This window comes from Sinocyclocheilus anshuiensis, unplaced genomic scaffold (assembly GCF_001515605.1).
Source record: "Sinocyclocheilus anshuiensis isolate Anshui unplaced genomic scaffold, SAMN03320099.WGS_v1.1 scaffold419, whole genome shotgun sequence".
Lineage (NCBI taxonomy): Eukaryota > Metazoa > Chordata > Actinopteri > Cypriniformes > Cyprinidae > Sinocyclocheilus > Sinocyclocheilus anshuiensis.
This window is the reverse complement of record NW_015548228.1, coordinates 1,980,584-2,004,513: the sequence shown is the minus strand read 5'-3', so window position 1 is coordinate 2,004,513 and position 23,930 is coordinate 1,980,584. Positions and strand designations below refer to the sequence as shown.

Here is a 23,930-nt window from a genome sequence, read left to right as displayed (position 1 = left end):
ATAGCAAATTAGCTCCGCTCTGGACCACAGAGATGCTGTGTTGTCTTGGAGAGACTGGATACAGGAGTGAGTCAACTGATGAGGTGAGAGATGCTGTGAAGCAGTATCCCAATACAGAATGCACATAAATGGAATGATATAAAGCTGGAGGATATGGATTCTATGTTAGAATGTGATAGACCAGATATATTTCATAATGTAGACAGTCTTGTGCATCCTGAAATAATTCAACTGATTGTAGAATAACACAATATGTGAAATTTGTTCCAATTCGCTTGTGCCATTTTGTATATTACTACTTAGAAAAACATAAAAATGAAACATAATTCAATTAATAATCAATTAAAGTGCTTGTGGCACAGAGTAATGTAGGATTGTGGGGTTAATGTGTTTTATAAAGCCTGTTTTTGCAAAGGAAACTCACAATGACACATTTCGATGCAGAAATAGACATTCTGACTCGTTTCACAAATAATGTAGTAACTCCTGTTTAGAAGCTGTTATTTGAAAGATTCTTTTTTCTGGCACTTTTTGGCATCTAGTGGCATCAAACAAAGTAAATTGCAGAGAGTTGTGCCTAATAGAACCTGAATTACAGATTTTCAAAAAAATACTTACTTTTAAAACTCCAAAAGCGCCTATGTTTTTTTTGTGTTTATAGTAATATTTGAAAAGTATATAATGTTATTTATAAAGAATTACACTCATATTTTGTAGTTCAAAGGGTTTTCTTTACAATGAAACCATTTTTTTTCATTTCCTCCATTGTATGTGTGCAGGGTAAACATTTGAATTTGAGTATGTTAAATTTAGGCGAAAATACCAAAAAACGCCCTGAGCTTAATTAAATGTGCTCACCCACCAAATTAACTCATTTCACATTATGAATTATGATACACCTTGGGTTGTTGGCTCATTAGGTCAGACTGCATTCTCACCAAAAGCGAACCACCTTGTTCAGGCGTTCTCAGGCTGATTGTTTTGGTGCGGAGCTGAATGCGATTGCCATGTCTAAATGATCAGAAGTAAAGGAGAAAATGTGTCAGCTTCTGAAACAAATGCTCCAAGCAAGCCAGGCGTGAAAACGCCTTTAGTGTCATTTGTAAAGAGAAATGAAAGAGTTATCAAGACAAACATCTGCCTCATTTGATGCCACCTATTAAAATTTGTACTTGTTTTTATATACATTTTTGCCATTTTACAAATTAGGTTTAATTTGATTGACAAAGGTGGAAAAACACTTAATTTCCCAGAACATCATTACCTGTTGAAATTTCCTTGAATTGTAAGTTTTACTTCAATTCGTTTAAGTCCAATTCAAATTCCAAATAAAAAATACAAAATTACAAAATTTGATTGTATTGAATTTCCTTGAATTGAAAGGGAGCTGAAACTAAATTTTGCCTAGCCCTGGTCTGTATTCCTATTGTTGCTGCATCACATTGCTGTTCATTTGCGTAAACATGGTCTCTTCTTTATGCAGCTGAGCGAGCAATGTTGCTTATGTTGCCTCAAATCTTTCTCAATGAAAATGAATCCAGTCACTTTGTCACTGCAAATCGCTGTCGGTGTGAACAGCCCTTTAGGTTGGCGTGTGAATACAAAATAAAAACTGTTTAAAGCCCTCAGTTAAGTCACATTTACATTACTTTTACTCAGATTTACTTCACCTGCTAGGCAAAGGGGCTTTTCAGTGTTGCCAAAGTTACTGCCAAGACCCTCACGACTCACATGCCATGGAGTGCTTTTATGTTTTCAAGTCCCAGATGAACCAATTCTTCAAATGTGCCGGTGCAGTATTGGTTAAACAGTGTTATCAAACAGGAACAGTGTTGATAGTGACAGTTTTACTAGTTTTAACATAGGCCATTGAGCTTAGAGCAGGTGCATAATTCAACCTAACTCACTACATTAAGATCCATAAGAGGCAGTGTGGTGTGTTCACCTTCCCACTTGTTCATCTACTTGGAGTAACGGCTCATTGGTGAAATCACTTCATATGAGTGTGTATGTGTGTCTGAAATTGCCTGTGTATACATTATGTGGTCAAGTATGTGTGTCAAACAATTTTGTAACATTTGTACAAAGCCTTGCTTAAGTTAACCATGTAAATAAACATATATTATCTTTTTTTTTTCTTTGTTTTAGTTTATATATGGTTTACAAAGTGCACTTATGTGCACAGTCATTTCTTTCAAGATGTTACTTGAAATGTTTTTCCTTAATATTTTTTGTTTGTTTGTTTGTTTTATACACAGTATATATTATACATATATTTTGTATGACTATAACAAGTACTTTTATTTGGAAATCTTGGGGTGTACCTGTTTTAACTCCACTAGACTGTTTTCCCTGTTAATGGCCTTTCTCTGTGACTTACAAATACTATGCAGAAATCTATTCACCTCAATGCAAAGAACAGAGATCTAACCTGCAAAGAGTGTCTGTCACAAGCTATAATAAATTCTTATTGCAGAGCATATTTCATTCGGGTTTTGTGCTTTTGTCTTGTGCTGCAGGCATTTTAGCACAGAGCAAGATTTCCGAGAAAAGGTATAGGAGAAATGTCGCTGTTTCTGCCTCTACTGAGGTACATATATATGTGTGTGTGTGTGTGTGTGTGTGTGTGTGTGTGTGTGTGTGCGCGCGTGCTTGTGTGCTACAGTTTTGTTTATTTCGGGGGTCAAAGTTGTAACCGGAAGTGAACTAAACCTGACATCTTTTTGGGCCCATTATAAGAATGGGATACAGTAAAAATATTTTTTTCCCCAAATGTAAAGATGCAGAAAGTGTTCTGTTAGTGTGTGGGTTAAGTTATAGTACTTATAACAAACTCTATATAAAAACAACTACGTGAATGGAATGTCCCCATTTAGATAAGTAAATAAATGTGTGCGTGAGCGTGCGTGCGTGTGCGTGCGCGTGCATGTTTACAGCATTATAGAGGGACCTGAAAAACCTGTATACAAGTCGATGTGTTAAATGAAACTGTTTAACAGGTTTAAACGTGTTTAGAAATGGCCTGCATAGTTAGATATTTGTTGTACTTGCTTCCAATATTTCATTTATATATCCTTTATATAAAATCACGTCTATATTTACTTCCAGGGCGTGTTATATTATTTAGCTTTGCGTGTCAGTGTAACCTATAGCCTATGTAGAGATATTAAAACAGATTGTCAGATGCTGCCTCCCATGAACAACATGACACCTTTGTCACGTAAGTACAAACGTGCTCACAACGACTACAATCTATTTTTGACTCTTGAAACACGAGATTTTTTTTTCTTTTAAATGCGCATTTTTATCAGGCTCCTTAAAAGGCAAAGAAAAGGTTATTAATCAGTTACTGAATGCCTAATTTTCAAAAATGTCCAACGATATTTTCATATGAGCCTGATTTAAAAAAAAGCTAATTTGAAAGAAAATGCGTGTGTATTACCTGCATGTATGAATTCCAGTATCAAAAAGACTACTGCTGTTTTCACAGTATATATATATATATATATATATATATATATATATCAATAATCAATAGATTCATGTATTAATTTAATTTCATTTACATGTCAACAAAAGGTAAGGTTTGCACACCTGTGAAGATGTGAGTTAATTGTAGGCCAAAACTGAGCTTTTCTTAACCAAGTCACTTTCCCATAGTATTACATTTGATTTTTTAAATTTTAATCTACTTTATTTTCATTTTTTTTTTTATTTCCCGTCATTTCATTAGTAGCCTATGTCAGCAGATGGCAGCATTTACAGTGATTTGTGAGCGCTGGATAAATCTCGCACAGCCGCTCAAATAATGTTTTAAAACATTTGCTACTATGAATAAACCCAATAGGTGGAGTCCAGGGAATAGTCTGTTAAAGTTCATGCTCTGCATTCAGACAGCTTTATTTGTTTGGTTTGAAACAGTTTATCTCCAAACGCCTATTTTTGAGACGCCTGTTCATCAACTAGGCAGACAAGTTAATAGACTAAAAATAAAAGTAACAAACCAATTACACAATCAACTTCTCAGATAGTTTGCAATGAAGCAGAGGCTGTAACAGTAAGTGTGTCATGCAGTGTGAGTGAATGACTCGTGTTCATCAGCGGAATATTACCGCTCCTCGCCGGACTCGAGTTAAGCGCTGCGTTTTTAGACGCGTCAAGTGTTATAACGACAGCCGTCCCAGCAACAGCAGCAGCGCCGCGATTCACATGCACTGACCCAGACATTTAAACGCGTTCTTCTGGATAGTTTGTGTCTATTGATTATTCACATTTACCTCAAGACGGTTCTAAGAAGTTCTGCCTGGAGCCGAAGGGAAAGTCAACATGCTGGGGAGGAAGAAGAAACCAGATACAGTTCAGACTGAACCCAAAGCGCACGAGTCAAAAACCCACGATCCGCTTCGGAGGCTTGGTGAGATCATAATAGGCTACATATAAGGACAAAAATATCTAATATACCCTGAATGTTACTTTAAGTATGCATGCTTTCTTTACTTTCACAGAAAGTAAACTTAAATCTCAGCCACTAACTTGTTTTCAACCCTAGAAGTTAATTTTGTGAAAGGAGTAAAATGAGCAGATTCAGTCATTCCACGCTAAATCAATAAAGACCTTTACTCTTTGACAAATGCTCATTTTGCGTGACATATGGATGTTTTGAGATATCTAGTATAATAACCAGTGCTGGGAAGGTTACTTTGGAAATGTAATAGGTTACAGATTGCAAGTTACCCTACTTAAAATGTAATAAGTAGTGTAACTTTTTAATTACTTTATTAAAGTAATGTAACTGATTACTTTTTTATTACTTTTCTACATTTCTAATGTTTTCAACTACGTCAATTCAATTCACTTTCACTAAATTTGTTTATGTCTGGCTGCGCAAATCATTTTACTCCAGGCAGCTTTCTGGATGAGGGACAATTCAAGGCAGGTTTTGTTAAAAAGTTAAAACTCAAGAATGGATCAGTACCCATTGTTCATGCTCCAGCTGCAGATTTCAGACTTACTTTAAAAACATTCTGAGCTTAAATACATATTTAAAATCATAACAAGAAATAGTTTAATAGCTATGATACTGTTTTTGAAATCAAATCTTTGCATATCTATGACAGGAAACACTGGAATCTAACAATGCCTTAGAAAAAACAGTTAATCTTAAAAAAAATAAAGCATATACATAAACCCTATCGGATAAGCATGTTATAAACTTCTGAAACATTGGTGTTTCATATTTTAGAGCAGTCACTGCAATTTATGAAATAATTCAATTAAATCTGTATGTGGGAGTGTGTGTGGAAAAAAATCAGATGTAACCCCCTTTGTAATCCTTAACATTTTCATAAGTAACTGTAATTTAATTTAAAAAAAATTCTTAGTAACTGTAACTGTAACTGATTACAATTACTTTTATTTTGTAATTAAATTACGTAATTCCGTTACATGTAACTAGTTACTCCCCAACACTGATAATAACCCCATGAGTTTCTCTGTGTTTTATTAACCCTTTATTGTTTAGGTGTCATTTCTGACCTGCTTTTGGTAAAGAATACGCTAATGCACATTATTTTTGCATTTGGACCTGGCTTTGTAATGTTTATACAATTATAATTAGATCTGGTTTGATTGGTTGGTCATTCCAAGAGTGCTTGACAGCAGTGTGACATTTCACTGTTTGTATTAGGCTACTTTTGATATGTGAGCTGACACAAAGCAGGGAGAAGTTGCTGTTGTTGTTGTTTTGGAAGTGATTTAGATGCAGAATTGTGTGATTTATTTTTTTTTGCCTCCAGTGACCCTTTGATCAAGATAAAGTTGTCAATTTAAAATGTATTCTTTCAAGTTTAGAAAAATGTGTCAAGAGACCCCTGCGTTCCTTTTCAGCAACCTTTCCTAGATGTTTTGGGCACAAGAACAAGTTCTGTGTGAACAGCCCCCTAAGACTGGATGCTGTGACAATGTATGTAATGCAGTATTATGCTTTTTTGGTGTGTCTGGGATGGCCGGACATATTATTTTTTCGTGATTAGCATAACCCGCACATAACCACACTGCCACACTCATAACCACTGACTGTTCTCGCACAATTATTATTTTCCCACTCATGTTTACCTCTCATCTTCGCCCTTCAGCAGCATGACTCCAGCTGAGATCACCACCACCTACACCTATGACCCTTGCTTGTGCTGTCCACGTAAAAACCATTCTGCATGTGATATCTTATTATGCAGCAAGCTGATATCTGAAACTAGCACATTTCATGTTAATATCAGCCTAGTTCTCAAACCAAACCAAAATAACTGTGCTAGTTTATGCTTCAGGCTTTTGAAAGGAACCGCATGTAAGAAGGTGGAGAGAAACAAATATGTGAAAATATATAAAATGGATTATTATGTCATTATGCCTGTATTGTAGCAAATTACGCAACAAATAATTTTACAGCATTCTTCAAGAACAATGGCTGATTTCCAAGAAAAGTAACTAGGGCATATTTATATCGCTTTTATTGACCTCGGCAGATCTTTCTTTAGATGTTTAGCTATCCCACCTCTGCCTGTTTTAGCTGGGTTTCTTCTGCATTTGATCATGAATGAGTTGAATGTTGTCGCTATATTGAGTACAAGATCCTCTGAGGACCCGTCTGCATTCCCTGGCTTCTTCCCATAACTATAGCACTGTGACTGCAGTTGCATGAGAAAGAGTTTAGCTTAAACTATTGCAAGTGGGCGATAACCCTGCTTCGGTTTAATTAACTCTAAGTAATGTTGTGCTCATCTGTATTATCTTCCATGGCAACCTATGCTGAATTTTTATTGAGTCTTTTAATAAGACTTGTTCCATGGCTACCGCAGTGCTGCTGGTTTATCTCTGCCATGGCTGCTGGCGTCAGTAGATATGCTATAAGTGTATTGCTCACATTTATTGCTCTTGTAAAATGATGTTGAGTGGCTTGTATGAAGAGGCTGTGCAAGTTGGTGCTCTTCAGTGGTGTGATTTAATGTTACTATGTCAGTACTTCAAAATAAAGCCCTCCAGTGGGAATAATCAAGAGGTTTTTGTGCGAGAACAGCGTTATTCAGTGGTTTGAGGTATGAGATTTGCTTATTATTAATCCAATGTGATGGGTTTATTTAAGTTACGTTTCTCCCAGCTTGCTCTAGTTGGTTGACTGTTCTTGTGCTTCTGCTAAATGATAAAGTAATGAGAGAGAATAAGTCATCCATGATGCAATCATGCCCACATTTATTCTAAATATAGATATGCTCACTATGGACAAGATGCACCTCAGGTGAACTGTAGGTAACTCTAGTAGTCTAAATGTAAAGTATGAGTCATCTGTGGATCATATAATACACGTTTTAAAAACCATCTTATTTTTTCACTGAAGTCTGTGCTACTGTTCAAAACTTTTTGTTCAGGCTTTTGAAAGAAGTCTCTTATTTTCACCAAGGCTACATATGTTTGACTAAAAATACAGTAAAAACAGTTTAAAAGAGCTGTTTTAATATGTTTTCAATTGTCATTTATTCCTGTGATGTTAAAGCTGAATTTTCAGCATCATTACTCCAGTCTTCAGTGTCACATTGTCCTTCAGAAATCATTCTAACATGCTGATTTGCTGCTCAAGAAACATTTCTTATCATTGTCAATGTTCAAAACAGTTGTGCTGCTTTATTCTTGTAGAAACAGTGGCATGCCCTGATTTTGCTGAGTTAGATGTGACCCTGGAACAACATTTTCATCCAAAAATGTAGTCTTGACCATAGCCCTACACCTAAATCTAACCATAACCATGAGTAATCCCTAAAATCAGAGGAAATGATAGATGAATGACACTGATGTACAAGCACCAAACACTTATTGGAAGCCTAAACTTCACAAAAACTATAAACTGGTTCGTCAAATCTGATTGGTTAATCACAATGTTGTTCCAGGGTCAATGTTGATCCAGGAACATGTCGCACTTGGTAAAATCAGGTTCTGCGGAAACAATTTTTGGGGGGCATTCTTTGATGAATATAAAGTTCAATAGAACAGCATTTACTGTATTTGAAATAGAAATCTTTTGAAGCATTATAAAAGTTTTTACTGTCAACTTTAATGCATTCTTGCTGTTAAAAAGTATGACTTTCTAAAAAAAAAAAAATCTTGCTGACCCAAAACTTTTGAGCAGTAGTGTACTTAAAGTTAATTGAGCTTTCTTGAACTGAAAACGACCCGAAGTGGTAATTTTCATTTTGCATGACCAGTTTTCTACCTTTTACTTTACCGTAAAATGAAATGTCCTGTTGTCAATACTGTATCATTATGATTTCAAAGTAAGTGACCTCTGTTATGACTGGCTAACCTGTTTGCATATGAAATAAGTGACTATGGTTAGGTGTTGTGGGCTGCTGTTACATCTTTTAGTTTGCGCAGCACTTAAAAGTTTATACCAGCCATATTGGTGACATTATCACAGAACAAAAAGCGCCAAATTCTTAAGAAAGAAACTTTCAGAGGCTCTTTCATGTTTGTGACATCACAGCCATGAGCCGTTTTTTCAGCTTGCATGGTTTCAGTCATTTCAGGTTCCCTTAGAGGAGCACTCAGGAATGTTTTGCTTACAGGTGCATCTCAATAAATTAGAATGTCGTGGAAAAGTTCATTTATTTCAGTAATTCAACTCAAATTGTGAGACTCGTGTATTAAATAAATTCAATGCACACAGACTGAAGTAGTTTAAGTCTTTGGTTCTTTTAATTGTGATGATTTTGGCTCACATTTAACAAAAACCCACCAATTCACTATCTAAACGAATTAGAATATGGTGACATGCCAATCAGCTAATCAACTCATTGAGTTGAATTACTGAAATAAATGAACTTTTCCACGACATTCTAATTTATTGAGATGCACCTGTATGTTGCGAAGTGAGTGAAATTCAGCTGGTCATGTGATTTCCACATGACGGCCCCATGAGGCAGCCCACTCCATGTAAAATATTTTGTCTTATTTGGTCTCAGTTTAAGTTTTTCATCTAATATTTATATTTTATTTTATTTGAGCTTAAGTGAATTAACATTTTTAATAGTTTTAATTAAAGCAGCACTATGTAACTTTTGGCGCTCTAGCGGTTAATAAACAGGACTGCACACATCCCGTGGAAGAACATTCCAACCGGAGCTACTTCTCTAAGTTTATGTCTATGGCGATTCACGCAGGTATGTGTTACTCCGCAGCGGTGACGACCCGACCAGGCTACAATAGTCCAAATATAAGTACTTATTATAAGTGTACCGTAGTGATTCGGAATAAGACAAAAACGCTGTTTGGAAGATGAATTCATGATGTACTCGCTCATTATATACATTTTGCAAATTTTGAACACAGAAAAAGTTACATAGTGCTGCTTTAACAATAACAGCATTACTGAAGACTTGCATTGGAGTCTTCTTATGTGGGTGGGCATATTTATCAAAAGTACCATTCATTTGTAGTTTTGAGAATGAAGGAAAAATACTGAGTGCTTCTTTTTACCTCAAATCATATATTTCTCTAAGCCTTCTTCATTATACATGATTTAGTTTAGTTTGTGGTAGCATTTCATTGCCATGTTTCCAGTAGCTTTGTCTCTGTACTCTGGCAAAATACCAAATGTCTTTCACTTATACACACACACTTGTCAGAGACACTTTATCAGGGTCTTTACATTCTGGTTGCTGTGGTGAGGGTCTCTTTGCTGCAAACACTCTTGGCTTTTCAGCAGGAAGAGTTGAGGGAGTTTGCATTGCCTCTCTCTTAGTCATTTCTCACTTGTTGATTGCCAACTTTTTTGTATTATTTACTTCTAGGCCCATTATTGTCACTTCACTTTTTCTCTGTAATGTAGTTATTTTACTCTGAAGTCACATGAAAAGTATTAAAAATAAATTAATATAAAGAAAGCAGTGTTTTATCATATTTCAGAGAGCTGATGAAGAGAAGAGGTTTTGAAGTAGTGCTGACTAGAGCAAATCTCCATGCTGTGAAAGAATGCAGAGCAGCTATTTAACTGTGAGCATGACCTCTATCTTTTTTCAGGTCTTTTTTAAATCCAGTTAAAGCTCTGGCAGAGAATCGGGGTGAATTCACTAAATGGTTAGACCACATTTGCCCACGGTATTTCAATGCAAAACTTATTTTTTGCTTTTTACTTTTGAACTTTCTATCCATCAAAGAATGCTGAAAGAAAGTTCCACTAAAAATATTAAGCAGCACAACTGTTTTCAACATTGTTTTATGAGCAGCAAATCATAATGATTTCATCATAAATAAATTGCATTTTAAAATATTTACTTATTTGAAATAGTCATTATAAATTGTTGTAACATTTCACATATTCAAATTTTAATATTTTTGATTAAATAAATGCAGCCTTAGTGAGCAAAAGAGACTTATTTAAAAAAACATACTGTTATTCCAAATATAGTAAACGTTTGACTGTTAGCATATATTTGTGTGCATTTTCTATTGGTTATGATGGTAGTAATCCATATCTTGTTCAAGCTAATCAAAGGAGCTTTTCTTAACCACTTTACACTATACTAAGTTAGCAGGATAAGCTGTTAGGTTGCTAACTGAAGTTAGCAAGATTTGACCTGATTTGCATGAATTTGCGCTAAAACAAAATAGTGTTTGTAAGAAAGCAACGCTTTCAACAAGCACAGTTCATTAATTCTTCCCTCATCTCTCCTGTTTTCACCTCAGCCTATTGTAACACAGCACCGCACTGCACAGCCAGGCTTAACTTTGCTTTGAAAAGTCTATAAAGAGCTCAGTGTGTGCTATTGGCAATTTTGCAATCTTTGCTCTCAGTGAATAGTCTTTTTCCAAGCTTGCACAAGCCTGTGAAGGAGAGCAAGCCACTTTAATCGGGGAAACAAACATATGTTGATGATTAAGAATGAAAACATAGAATAAATTATTTTCCTATTATTGTCATTCGGTGTCCTGTTATATGTGCAGTCATTGCTGCTGACGTTTACACACAGATATTGGTGTCTTACATCACTGTGGAATGACTTCTGACCTCTCAGTGCTCTCACGTCTCGAGTATGTGAGAGTGTGCACATATATATTTATTTTGGAAGATGCCTCAGTAATGAGTTGATTTTGGTCCATGTTTTGGATGAAATATTAAAACGGTGTATGACTCAGTGCTGGGAAGTGTTAGTCTCTGGCATATATAACTTTGTGAATATGAGAACAACCTTGGGACGGCACATTATGAGTGAATTATAGTATGTGTACCTCTTAGAGACTTGACACTTCAGATTTACAGCATGCAGCAGGTGTGTTGGACAGACTGGAAAACATTTAGAAAGAACAGGAGGTGCTCATATTTTAAAATTATGTATGTGTGTGTCATAGGTGTGCTGGACGATGAAGATGTGCAGCTGATGCTGCAGGGGTCAAAGATGATGAAGGTTCGATCTCAGCGTTGGCGGAAAGACAGGAGCCTGAAGCTTCTGGAGGACTGTGTGACGGTGTGGTGTGAGTCCAGCAAAGCCTCCCGCAAAGGCAAAAGCCAGCAGACCTGTGAGTAAATCATCTGTGACTGAACTACATCCAAAAACAAATATCAAAATTCAGCTTTCAGCACAGCATTTGTGAGTTCAGAAAGTATGCGGGAAGATGAGCAAGGGTCGGTTTAGTAAGTGCTCTCAGCTGAGCTCCTGAGGGCTTTTTATCAAGACATTTAGTTTCTACATTTTGAGTTTACCTCCCTACATCTCTACAATGGGTCATTTTCTGTTTCATATGAATCACACAGAATAAAAAAATGCAGTTTGGTGTTGGGATAAAATTCAGTAAAGATGGCATTCTTCATGCTAGGTTTTGTCTAATGAATTTAATCTCACAAGAGTGCTGACAGAGAGGTTGGTCGCATTGAGTATTCCCTCAGCGACCAGCACAGATCAGCTCTAGACATGATGAAGCGGATATCGTCCTCTTTTGGAAGGCCAAACAAAGTACTTTCGCTTTCACAGCGAAACACACAGCATCTCCACAACATGGTGGCGGCAGCAACAACAATACTACAGCGAGAATAAAAGTTACGCCTTCTTTCTTTGCGTGAACATTTGGGCGGTGTTATGCAAATCTTCACACAGAGTGACGTAAACATGGTGAGGACATCATTAAAATAGTCCATGTGACATCAGTGGTTCAACTGAAATTTTGTGAAGCTACGAGAATATTTTTTGTGCACAAAGAAAACAAAAATAACAACTTTATTCAACACTTTCTTCTCTTCCGTGTCAGAATTTGACAGACATTCACAACAACAGTACCGCGATGCATGCGTGTGCGTTCCTCTACGTCAGCAGCACCACGTGCATGCGTCATGGTACTCTCGTATCATTGTTTTTGTTTTCTTTGCACACAAAAATTATTTTCGTAGCTTCATATAATTAAGGTTGAACCACTGATGTCACATGGAATGTTTTAATGATGTCCTTACTACCTTTTTGGGCCTTGAACGTGAAAGTTGCGTTGCTGTCTATGGAGGGTCTGGAGTTCTCAGATTTCATCAAATATTACTGTTTTTACTGTAATTTTGATCAGCCTTGGTGAGCATAAGAGACTTATTTCAAAAACATTTAAAAAATTTACCGACCCCAAAGTTGTGTATTTGTTTTTGTTTTTTTCTCACAGTACAGTAGATGATTTATAATGATTTTATATTTTCATGGGTGCCAGTGACACCATTACTGCATGTGAGGAAGGTGCCATGATGCCAGAACTTAACATGTGAATAAAAGGATATGATACTGGACTCAGTAGCAGTATGGAAACATATTTTTTTTACAACTAATCAGGTCAAGGAATCATACTGTCACACCCTAGAGGAAAAATAATGATCAGAAAACAATCACAGCCTGTTTCTTCTTTCTTCACCTACTCTGACTTCATAATTGGCTCGGAGTCAAAACAAGACGTTATTAATGTTTGCTATGTTTTCTTTTTGAATGCCTATTGTTAACCTCATCCCAAAGGACCCAGCAGGCATTAAATCTTATGATGTTCTGTTTTTAGTAAATGAATGCCACTGAATTTAACAGGACGGATGGATTTGGCTTAGTGTAATGAACTGTAGCAGTGACCCAATTAATCACAGGGCAAACAAGGGAAAGATTTTCAATTGATGTTATCGAAATGTCTAAATACAGCACTACTTATGATGCAGAAAGGTTATGCAATGATGATTCATTACAGGTGCCATCACAATATATTATGTGTGGGTCTTATATGTTTGGTAGACTGCATTTTAACCTTTTTAGTTTATGATTGGATAGACTAAAGGGTCAGTATTTTTTACCATTTAGATTGTATATAATAATTATTATTTTATATAATAATACAATAATTATTTTAGTCCTAGAACAGTATGATGGGGATCCAGTATCATGCTTTTTCCCCATTGTAAACCACTCACCTTTGACCATCTGTGATATATTGCTCAGCAGGTTTTTGTTGAGGGACGGGACTTTCCAATCAAGGCAACAGCAAACAGAAAACCCATAAAGTTTTGTGTGCATATGTCTGAAGTCATTAATACATGTCTGGTTGTGTGTTTGTCTATATAGACTACAAGTTCAGACCCTCAGCTTCCCTCCAGTTTAATTTCCTACTTTGTTTGGCTTGTTTCACAACATCAAACAAAGCCAGGAAATTAAACTAGAAATATTTTCATTAAAAACCATGATTATGATCCTGAACTGTCTGAAACTCTATGATGTATGATGTACTTTATGATCCTGAACTTTAAATGATTTCAGACCAGCAGATTTGGTGCTTACTTTGAATAGAGGTGTTAATTGTCTCAATCTGTTACTTTCACCTGCTTTTCAGGTGATTGATGATCTTCTTTTAATCACATAAATTCAACCTTTGCTCCTAGCATAATGGAAACATACCACAGATTCATCTGTGACAAGAGACATCATGGGAAATGAGCTGCTCTATCATCTCTAATCTCTAGCTGTTCAGATGATTGTTAATCTGTTTTTAATCTCATTTATGCTCTTCAGATGGATTGATAATCCGCTGTGAGAGTGAAGAGAATCAGACTTCCTGCTATAATCCCATTCATGGCGCTTCACTGGAGCATGGGAACATTGTTTCTCTTATTAGACCACTGGCGTTAGGGAGCCTTTTTTCATTTATCTCCACTCTCTGAAATATCTGTGATTACCTCCGCTGTCATCACCCTCAAAAATCTGTGATTATGTGATCTCTCTTCACATTTGCTGCATAACATTAGCTGCATAGAGATATCTGAGGCTACTCAACTTGAAATGCAACAAATTATTTGATTAAAAAAAGTCAGTTAAGCAAAATTCGAACTTGTGACCGCTTGCTCTTAAAGCAGGAAAAGTTTGGCCCACAAGACAAGGAGTTTAACAATCTTAAGACTTGAATCCTAAAATCACTCCCGAATCAGACTCATTCTTACAAATGGACTGTGAACAACAACTGTGTCCTTTGTATAATAATACAGACTTGTGAATTGATGCATGTTTCTATTTATCTATTGTAGTCATATGTTTCTGGATTTTGAAACATGCAAAGTTTCAATATCAACACATGCAGCTGTACAGTAAAAAGCCCAGGTCATGTGTTTATGAATATTCCCTGCTCTTAGGGAGGATTTATGGGTCATTCTGATAACCTCTGCTGAGACCCTGAGGACTAAAGTGAACTTATAACTAATCATGTGTCTCAGTGTGATTAATAATCACACGGTAGTGCTAGTAATCACTTTTGTGATTTTTCTATGTAAGATGTTGATTATGTAATATCATTATGTAATAATTTGTGTTTTCGTTGTAATTGGAACACATTGGTGCTTTGTAGTTTCTTTGACTCTCTCCAAAATGCAGCTTTTGTAGTGTATACATAAATCTTGATGCACCCTAGACAACATCAAAAGACCGCCCACTCACCTGTCAATCATCACCTTTAGTAAAGCAATAGTTTAAACATAGGAATTTATGCAAGTTCTTTGATATGCCAGACGCCAACATGTAGTGAGTAGTGACACAGATCATGTGAAGCATATGAAGTTCAGTTTATACAGGCTCTCGACTGAAATATCAGTGAGTGTTCCACTTGAAACCTTACTTTTGTTCTGTTCATTTGAAAGCATATTTGGAAACAACAGTAAAATTTAACAATATACAGTATTGCTATAATTGCTTCACTCTTGTCTTGGCAAACATTGTTTGTTCGGTACCCTCTCTGTTAGACTAGCTGCGACAATATTTGGGGGAATATTGTTAGATAAGTGATTTGAAAGTCATATACATTTACTAGTATGTGTGTTCACATGGTAGCAAATCATTATTCAAAATAAAAAGTATTTGTAGGTGAGTATAAGAGACTTATTTCAAAAACATTGACAGTCTTACTGACCCCAAACTATTGAATGGTAGAGTAGCATGAAACTCACTCGAAAATGCTCATAAACCAAACACTTTTGTTTGTACTGCTCGACTCAGAGAGCTGCAGTAGATGAGACAGCCTCTCTCTCTGTTTCTGTCTTGTGTTGCGTCACACTGGCTTCAGGAATGCAGGCTCAGCTGCTCCTGTCCAATCCCAGCATGCCCCTCACAGCTCACGGACTGCCACACACTTGAGGGAATAAACATAGTCCAAATAATACACGACTGTGCGTGTGTTTGCATTATGTGAATAAGTGTTTGTGCGTGTGACGTTGCATCATGCATCACTTCATCCCTTTGTTATTTTGACTATTTATTAATGTAGATAAAGATAGAAGACACATGGTTATGGCATAAGTGTCAAATAGCCTGCACTAAATGATGCCGGTCTGCTTAGGAAATGAGTCTGTGCAGGTGTCTTTGTGCTGGTAGGCAGGAGCTCCGTATGCAGGGCTGGATCTCTGGAGAGTTCATGCTCCTGTGCATCTATGCAGCGGGCATTAGTGAGGAATGCCAGTGGCGTAATAAATGCCCATTCACTGCACATGTGCTCTGTTAAAATTAACACTCTTCTTCTCCATATACACAAGAATTATGAATGCATGTTTGTCAGTGTTTGGAAGTTGGCAGAGAGTCTTTGCCATTTAAAAGAGCATGTGTTTGTGTCTCTGCATGTCTCTTTGTTTATTTGCAGCGTAGGAGTTTCCACAGGTCAAAGACGTTATTGTTGCAACTACTGTCTACAATTCCTCATTATAGCTGACTTGAAGTGTACGCTTACTGTAAAATGATGGAGGAGAAGGAAAGTCCATGTAATACACAGAGCTATATTATATTTGATTGTCACTGTATTAGCAATAGCATTTCGTAATTGGTCAAATGATTGCCTGTCCAAAGCCTCTGCTTGGCTATCAGGTGGGTTCATATGGGTGTGCGGGTGTGTATTTTAGGAGTACATTGTGAACATTTTTGGCACTGTGTTGCACAGGTCATATTTTACAAGAGCCAAATTAATCCTCACACACATGTCCGTCGTCACACACTGTGATGACACATTTGACCTCCTTCTTACTTTTTTTCCTGTAAGTGTCCTTGTTGCTTGTTTATCATTCATTTACGTGTTAATCATCAGAATTTAAAGCATTTAGTTTGGTTCATTTTCATTTTGTTTAAATGATTGTTTAGTTTAATTGTTTTGAAGTCTTATTTTAAATGACACAGCTAAGACTTGCTTTTAGTTTAGTTTTATTTTTTATTTTGTTTAGATAAATATATATTGTTTTCGTTTATTCAAGTAGTTTATCTTAGCTTAGTTTATATCCTTTGAAGTGTTCTTTGGAATGATACAGCTAAGAGTTGCTTTTAGTTTATTTATTTTTGCTTTTATTTATTTTTGTTTAATTTTGTTTAGATTAATATATTTACTTTTAGTATTACAATATTACTTTTAATTCTGCTAGTTTAATTTAGTGTTTTAAGTTGCTTTTAATTTAATTTATTTTTTATTTTATTTTAGGTTTTATTTTTGGGGTTTTAGTTTTGTGTTCATTCAGTTAGTTTAGATTGATTTAAATCTTTTGATGTCTTTTGAACAACATACTGTAATTATTAAGATGTTCTTTTAATTTGTTTTTGTGTACACTTTTTTTCTCAGTTTCTAGCTTATTTTCTTTTAATGTTTTCTTTTTTGTGTGTCTTAGTTTTGTATCATTTAATACAGGTTGATAGCTTCAGTGTTTCAGAGGTTGCCAAATGTTGGACATTTACTCATAAGTTGACATATATAATGGAGACACTTTAATATTAGGGTTTGTTTAAAGCAGAAGTTTCATGTTGAAATTTTGTTTGTTTGAGTGGCCAGACTGGTGTTTAAAACTATTTCTTTTTTGCAGTTCTATTTGGTGCCACTATTTGTGCATAGATTACACAATTCACCTTTAAGTAACAGATTATGTAAATTATTATTAGTGGTGATGATCCAGTCACCTGTTTGTGTGTGTGGGTTCTTTCTGTCAGTCTGTGTGACGGAGGTGGAGTGTGTGCGGGAGGGCTGTCAGTCGGAGTGTCTGCGACGAATGGCAGGTCTGGTTCCAGAGACCCACTGCTTCACTGTGGTCTTCCGCGGAGGAAGGAAAAGCCTGGATCTGTGCTGCTCTACACAGGACGAAGCAGAGCGCTGGGTTCGAGGCCTCCGCACACTCAAAGACCGTGTTTCCAACATGAGCCAGAAAGAAAAGCTGGACCAATATCCTTAAAGCCATACCTGCAGAGAGAAAATGCTAGTAATTTCCTAACTGCAAATAGACACACATCCACTGCACATTTACAGCATTTAATACACATTTAATTATAGGATTTAAACAGAAGGCTTAGGTTTCACTTCCTTGGCCAGCATATGCCAATAAATGCACATGTAAACACACTCTCCATTACTGCACATCATTACTCAGTGAGAGAGCTGACTAAATATAGAGCAGCTCTAGAACAGATATCTAAACGCCACTCCACCACACATGTGAACCACGGAACGTATCATGTTATCTCTCCTTGTTCAAAAATACCTTTGTCCTGTTTCTCTTTCCTCTAATGTGGTTTTCACTCTATTGTACTTTCTTTTTTAACCTGTAACCCATTTGTTGTACTCATATTTCTAATATTTTTTGTTTCATGTGTTATGTTAATTTTCAACTACATGCAGCTTCTAATTTTAATTGAATGTTAAAATGTGTTAGTTTTTATTTGATCTCAGCTTAAAGAAATACAGTAGTTCACCCAAAAATGAAAATTCTGTCATTAATTACTCACCCTCATGTCGTTCCGAACGCATAAGACCTTCGTTCATCTTCAGAGCACAAATTAAGATATTTTTGATTAAATCCGAGAGCTTTCTGACCCTGCATAGACAGCAATGTAACTGACATGCCAGTGTATACATCCAAGGGAGTAGACAACAACATGCACAATATTTATATTCTTACTTGCATAAACAAGACTTCCCAGAATGCAACTTACTTGCATTCCACTTTTTCTTCTTAAACATTATTTTTTATTTCTCTTGCAATACTGAATCAGAAATATATTCTTATGTATATGGTATACCTATGTATACTTGCTTATGTATTATGAAATACATAAAAATAATTCTTCCAATGTTTTGATAGAAGTCTCCACCAATGCTTACCAAGGCTGCATTTGTTTGATCCAAAATGCAGTAAAACGGGAATATTGTGAAATATTATTACAATTTAAAATTAAAGAAATACAGTAGTTCACCCAAAAATGAAAATTCTGTCATTAATTACTCACCCTCATGTCGTTCCGAACCCATAAGACCTTCGTTCATCTTCAGAGCACAAATTAAGATATTTTTGATTAAATCCGAGAGCTTTCTGACCCTGCATAGACAGCAATGTAACTGACATGCTCAAGGCCCAGAAAGGTAGTAAGGACATTATTAAAATAGTCCATGTGACATCAGTGGTTCAACCATAATTTTATGTAGCTACGAGAATACTTTTTGCATGCAAAGACTGTATTACGTTATATTTTTAATTATAATAATGGCAGAGAGATTGTTTATTGTTTCATATTATATGGCTGGCAGCATGTTGTGTATGCGTATTATTGGTTTGTCTAGTTTTCCCTAACTGTGCATACTTGGATTCGAGGCTATCTGAGACGTGCAGATCAGAACCAGGATGGGAAGATGAGCTACGAGGAGGTGAAACATCTACTACAGCTGATCAACATTGACCTGAATGAACAGTATGCACGCACACTCTTTAAGGTTCGTGTGAGAGATCAATGTGCAAGTGGCAACAGCTGTCATATAAACTAAAAGCATTTAATTTAAATGAAGCCTCAAGCAATCTCTCTCTCTTTTATTCCTCCTCTTGTTTGTAGAAGTGTGATCGCTCGTGTGATGGCCGGCTGGATCACGTGGAGATAGAGGAGTTCTGCCGTGAGCTGATGCGCAGGCCGGAGCTGGACGCAGTGTTCAGGCATTATTCTGGTAACGGGTGTGTGCTCACCACCTTGGAGCTGAGGGATTTCCTCGGGGATCAGGGCGAAGACGCATCACTGGCCCATGCAAAGACTCTCATCCACACCTATGAGCTCAACGACTGGGGTACACAGCCATCAGCAGCATACATTAACATGGAGATATATGCATAAACAAGACTTCCCAGAATGCAACTTACTTGCATTCCACTTTTTCTTCTTAAACATTATTTTTTATTTCTCTTGCAATACTGAATCAGAAATATATTCTTATGTATATGGTATACCTATGTATACTTGCTTATGTATTATGAAATACATAAAAATAATTCTTCCAATGTTTTGATAGAAGTCTCCACCAATGCTTACCAAGGCTGCATTTGTTTGATCCAAAATGCAGTAAAACGGGAATATTGTGAAATATTATTACAATTTAAAATAACTGTTTTCTTTTTTAATCAATTTTAAAATGTTATTTATTCATGTGATTTCAAAGCTGAATTTTCAGCAGCCATTACTCCAGTCTTCAGTCACACGATGCTTCCTGTCTTTACTGTCACTTTTGATGTTTTAATGTAACCTTGCTAAATAAAATTATTTCTTTCAAAAAATAAAAAACAATAAAACAAAATAAAAGTCTAAATTTTCACTGCTGAAAATAATTTTGGCCATAACATTTTTATGGGGATGAAACTATCAGCAGTGCAAGATAAAAAAACAATCTTATTTTTGAGCCCTGTACTGTGATTTGAGAAACGAACAACAACTGTTAGCGTCGCAACAAAATAAGCTATTTGTCAGAGCTGTTGTCTACCAGTCAGCCCATGGCACTCTTGTGGGCAGTGTCAGTTCAGATCTAGCTCACATTTCCCTTGCTGTTCTCCCATCATTTCCTGTCTGCACTCTACTGTTTATATACTGTCAGTAAAAATGGCACAAAGGCCAACTCAAAACTGGTTTTAGTTTGTCATTGTGTGATCTAATGACGTAAAATATCCAACCTGTTGAAAACTGGAGTGCAGGTCCAACAGTAAACTGGAAAGACCACACCTCTCTACTTCCACGAACTAGTGTGAGTGCATAGCTCAGTAGTGTGTCACTGGTTATTGTGTCAAATAACTGACAAACCTTGGTTATTCTTTTCTGCTCTTACTAGAACTGAGAGTAATACATTAGTGATACAAAAATAGGATAAAAAGTCTGTATTAAACATGTCCTTATCTAGCTCTACTGAAGATTGTGTTTAACCATGTTAACTTTTGACCGATATATTTTCTTTATGACCCTCAGCCCGGAAGAATCTGTTCATGACCCAGAATGGTTTCACCATGCACATGCTCTCGAAAGAGAATGATGTGTTTAACCCGGATCACGCTCACGTGTATCAGGACATGAGCCGACCGCTGGCGCACTACTACATCTCTTCTTCTCATAATACATACCTCACCAAAGACCAGGTGACCAGCGCCAGCAGCACCGAGCCTTATATCAGGTACAACACCCACCCAACTGCACCGTATAATCTGCCTCCAGCACCACAGAGGTACTGCTAGTAGACCAAAACACACTTATACTTTGCTCGGTAAAATCCCAGTGATTACTTGTGTCTGCATTACCGCCTTAGCTTATTTAGGAACCATTTGTGTTCTGTAACACTATTGCACTGGGAGAAAGAATTATCCCTAAGGTCACAGTAACAGGAAACACTTTTAAACTGACCTTAGTTGACTTTTGGTAAGATTTTAAAATGTTATTGAAAGAAGTCTCTCTTGCTCGTTATGGGCAAGGTTTACTAAACAGGGTAAATTAGTGTTAGAGCGCAATTCCATAAAAGTGCCAATGGGAGGGGAAAATTCTTCGTGTGTTTTACTGACAAGGAGCATATTAAAGAACACAGATGCAACATCTCATTTCCATAATGACCAGCGCAATCTACCAAGAGCAGCGCAAATTACCACCTTCTTTAAAAACATGCTTTTTGGGCGTTACATAATGGACGCAAATACCAGTAATTTAACGAGCGCAAACGTTAGTAAATCGCATTGCATGATTCATTTTAATACTCTCCTCCCATAAATTTTGCGTCTGAAAGGGAAACTCCTACAAATGCATATTCAATAAGTCAGGCACAAAAATAACTGTCCATGCCTTTTCAGCGCTAATTCTTTACTGTGTGTCTTTAGTAAATCTTGACAGTACTATTTTAACGCCAAAAAACAGTTTGCGCTGGCGCAAGCTGTTAATAAATCTGGCCGTATGACTGCATTTATTTCACCAAACACACAGTAAAAATAATAATATTGTGAAATTGTTTTCTATTTTATATATATATTTAAAGAGTCCCGTGATAGTAATTACTCCAGTCTTCAGTGTCACGTGATCTTTCAAAAATCATTCTAATATGCTGATTTGCTGCTCAAGAAACATTTCTGATTATTAACAATGTTGAAAACAATTGTGCTGCTTGGGGATTTAAATGGGATTTAATCCCATTGGATTAAAATGGGATTACATTTTGTACAGTAGAGCTATGAGCCGTTAATATGTTTAAGTGCACACACAATGGACCAGCAATACAGTATGTAGAACTTTATGTATGACAGGTTATCCAATTCTGTGGAAATCTGTAAGGCTCATTTTCCATCCAGGCCTTTACCTCATGAAATATTTGATCACCAGCGGCAGCTGCACAAAACATTGCCACTGTGTTATGAGATACAACACACAACGCTAATTCACATGCTCTGATGATATTTATTGTTCATACTCGTTGTTTGTGGTTAAACTCATGGGTTTTGTGTTTGTGTTTAGAGCTCTGCATCAGGGCTGTCGCTGTGTTGAGCTGGACTGCTGGGATGGTGATAAAGGAGAGCCCATGATCTACCACGGACACACGCTCACCTCCAAAGTGCTCTTTAAAGAAGTCATTGAGACCATCGCTCAGTACGCCTTCAAGGTGCAGACACATGAACCATAACAGCCTATGATGAAAATCTTTGGGTTTGCATGTTTGATAGTTGACATTTAAATAATTGATTCTCTTGAATAACCATGTCTCTCTCTCTCCATAGACATCTCCGTATCCTCTGATCTTGTCCCTGGAGAATCACTGCTCGGTGGAGCAGCAGGCGGTCATGGCGCAGCATCTTCGCTCTATTCTGGGAAAGAAGCTCCTGAGAAAGCCACTCAATGACCTGCCCCTCAAAGACCTACCCTCACCTGAGGTCACACACACCTCCAGTTTTGCTCTTCCTTAACTTAACAATTTATCAAATTTCCAGATGTTACCATTTTTCTCTGTCGCTTTGCTGCATTTCTCGAATCATCCTTAATATTTGCAAAGAAGTATGTGCATTTCTCAAAACGATTCGTACAAACAGCTCCACACAATGGATTACCTTCAAAAGCCGGTAACTTACTCAAAATCTTTAGTTCATCTGTCAAAAGTAAGTATTTATGTCAATGAACATATCATCAGTGCCATCAGAATGAAAAGTCCTTGTGCCATTGTTCACAAACAAGACAGTCAAAATGCTTAGTCATGTTGTCAATATAACAGAGCTCTCTGTTAGTATTACCTGATGTAAACTATGGCAACAGTTTGGATGGCAGTTACTGTAGTGAAGTGCAGGAGGCTGCACTTCTTATGTATGCCATATATCCATTTCAAAAGTACAAATTTACACATTACTGTATGGGATATTGATTGAAAGAGACTGTTTCGAAACGTTGGAATTATTGAGGATATAATCGATCTCCCAATATTTGACTGCACCCTTCGACCCGCCTCAGTCATTGTAAGGCCTTGAGTGACAACATGGTCCACATAGTGGCCCTTATTTCATCTGATTTGCACCTCTGTCCTTGGCCTCTTCTGCCTCTTCCTCTGTTTTGCCTCTGTACCTTTCCAGCATGCATCATTACTCCTCTTCTTCCTCTTTGCTGTTGACCCTGATGGTTTCCTGGATGTTCATCCATTGTCAGAATTTGTAACTCTTGTGTTGTGCTCTGTCGATATATGCTTTCCAATCGAAGGTTCATGAGATGCACCTTTGATCTATTTCAGAGAGCTGGCTTATCATTGATTGATCTACATCAGTGGTCGCCAACCCGTCGATCGCGATCGACTGGTAGATCTTTATCACTGTCTCAGTAGATCCCGAAAAAAAAACAGTAAAATAAGTACAAAAATGCATTACATTTATGGGGTTATATTAATGTATCACTGAAGGGTACTGTCTTGAGAGAAGTTTCGATGGCAATGGCATTTTCTTCTCCGTATAAAGCGCGGCTCTGCTTTGTTTACAGCGGTAACCAAGGAAACAGTGCGGTCCGTTCATAAGCAGTGTTGCCAAGTCCGCGATTTTCCCGCGGAATTGTGCTACTTAACACTGTTGCCGCGGGTTGTTGTTCATGTCCGCGGGTTGAAGCGACCCCAATAACGTGATATTTAGTCCC

General features: G+C 36.8%; 1 protein-coding gene across 1 annotated transcript in view; it reads left to right on the top strand.

The window, feature by feature from the left end:
* The first annotated feature begins 3,964 nt into the window (after positions 1-3,964).
* The window catches only part of LOC107654535 (1-phosphatidylinositol 4,5-bisphosphate phosphodiesterase delta-3-A), a 26,739-nt gene continuing 6,773 nt past the window's right edge, over positions 3,965-23,930 (top strand). The window contains exons 1-8 of the mRNA XM_016441653.1: positions 3,965-4,414; positions 11,395-11,562; positions 17,487-17,715; positions 19,128-19,257; positions 19,374-19,599; positions 20,763-20,964; positions 22,284-22,428; positions 22,544-22,696. Coding sequence (XP_016297139.1) covers positions 4,327-4,414; positions 11,395-11,562; positions 17,487-17,715; positions 19,128-19,257; positions 19,374-19,599; positions 20,763-20,964; positions 22,284-22,428; positions 22,544-22,696 — 1,341 coding nt within the window. The 5' untranslated portion in view covers positions 3,965-4,326. The remainder of the gene's footprint in view (positions 4,415-11,394; positions 11,563-17,486; positions 17,716-19,127; positions 19,258-19,373; positions 19,600-20,762; positions 20,965-22,283; positions 22,429-22,543; positions 22,697-23,930) is intronic.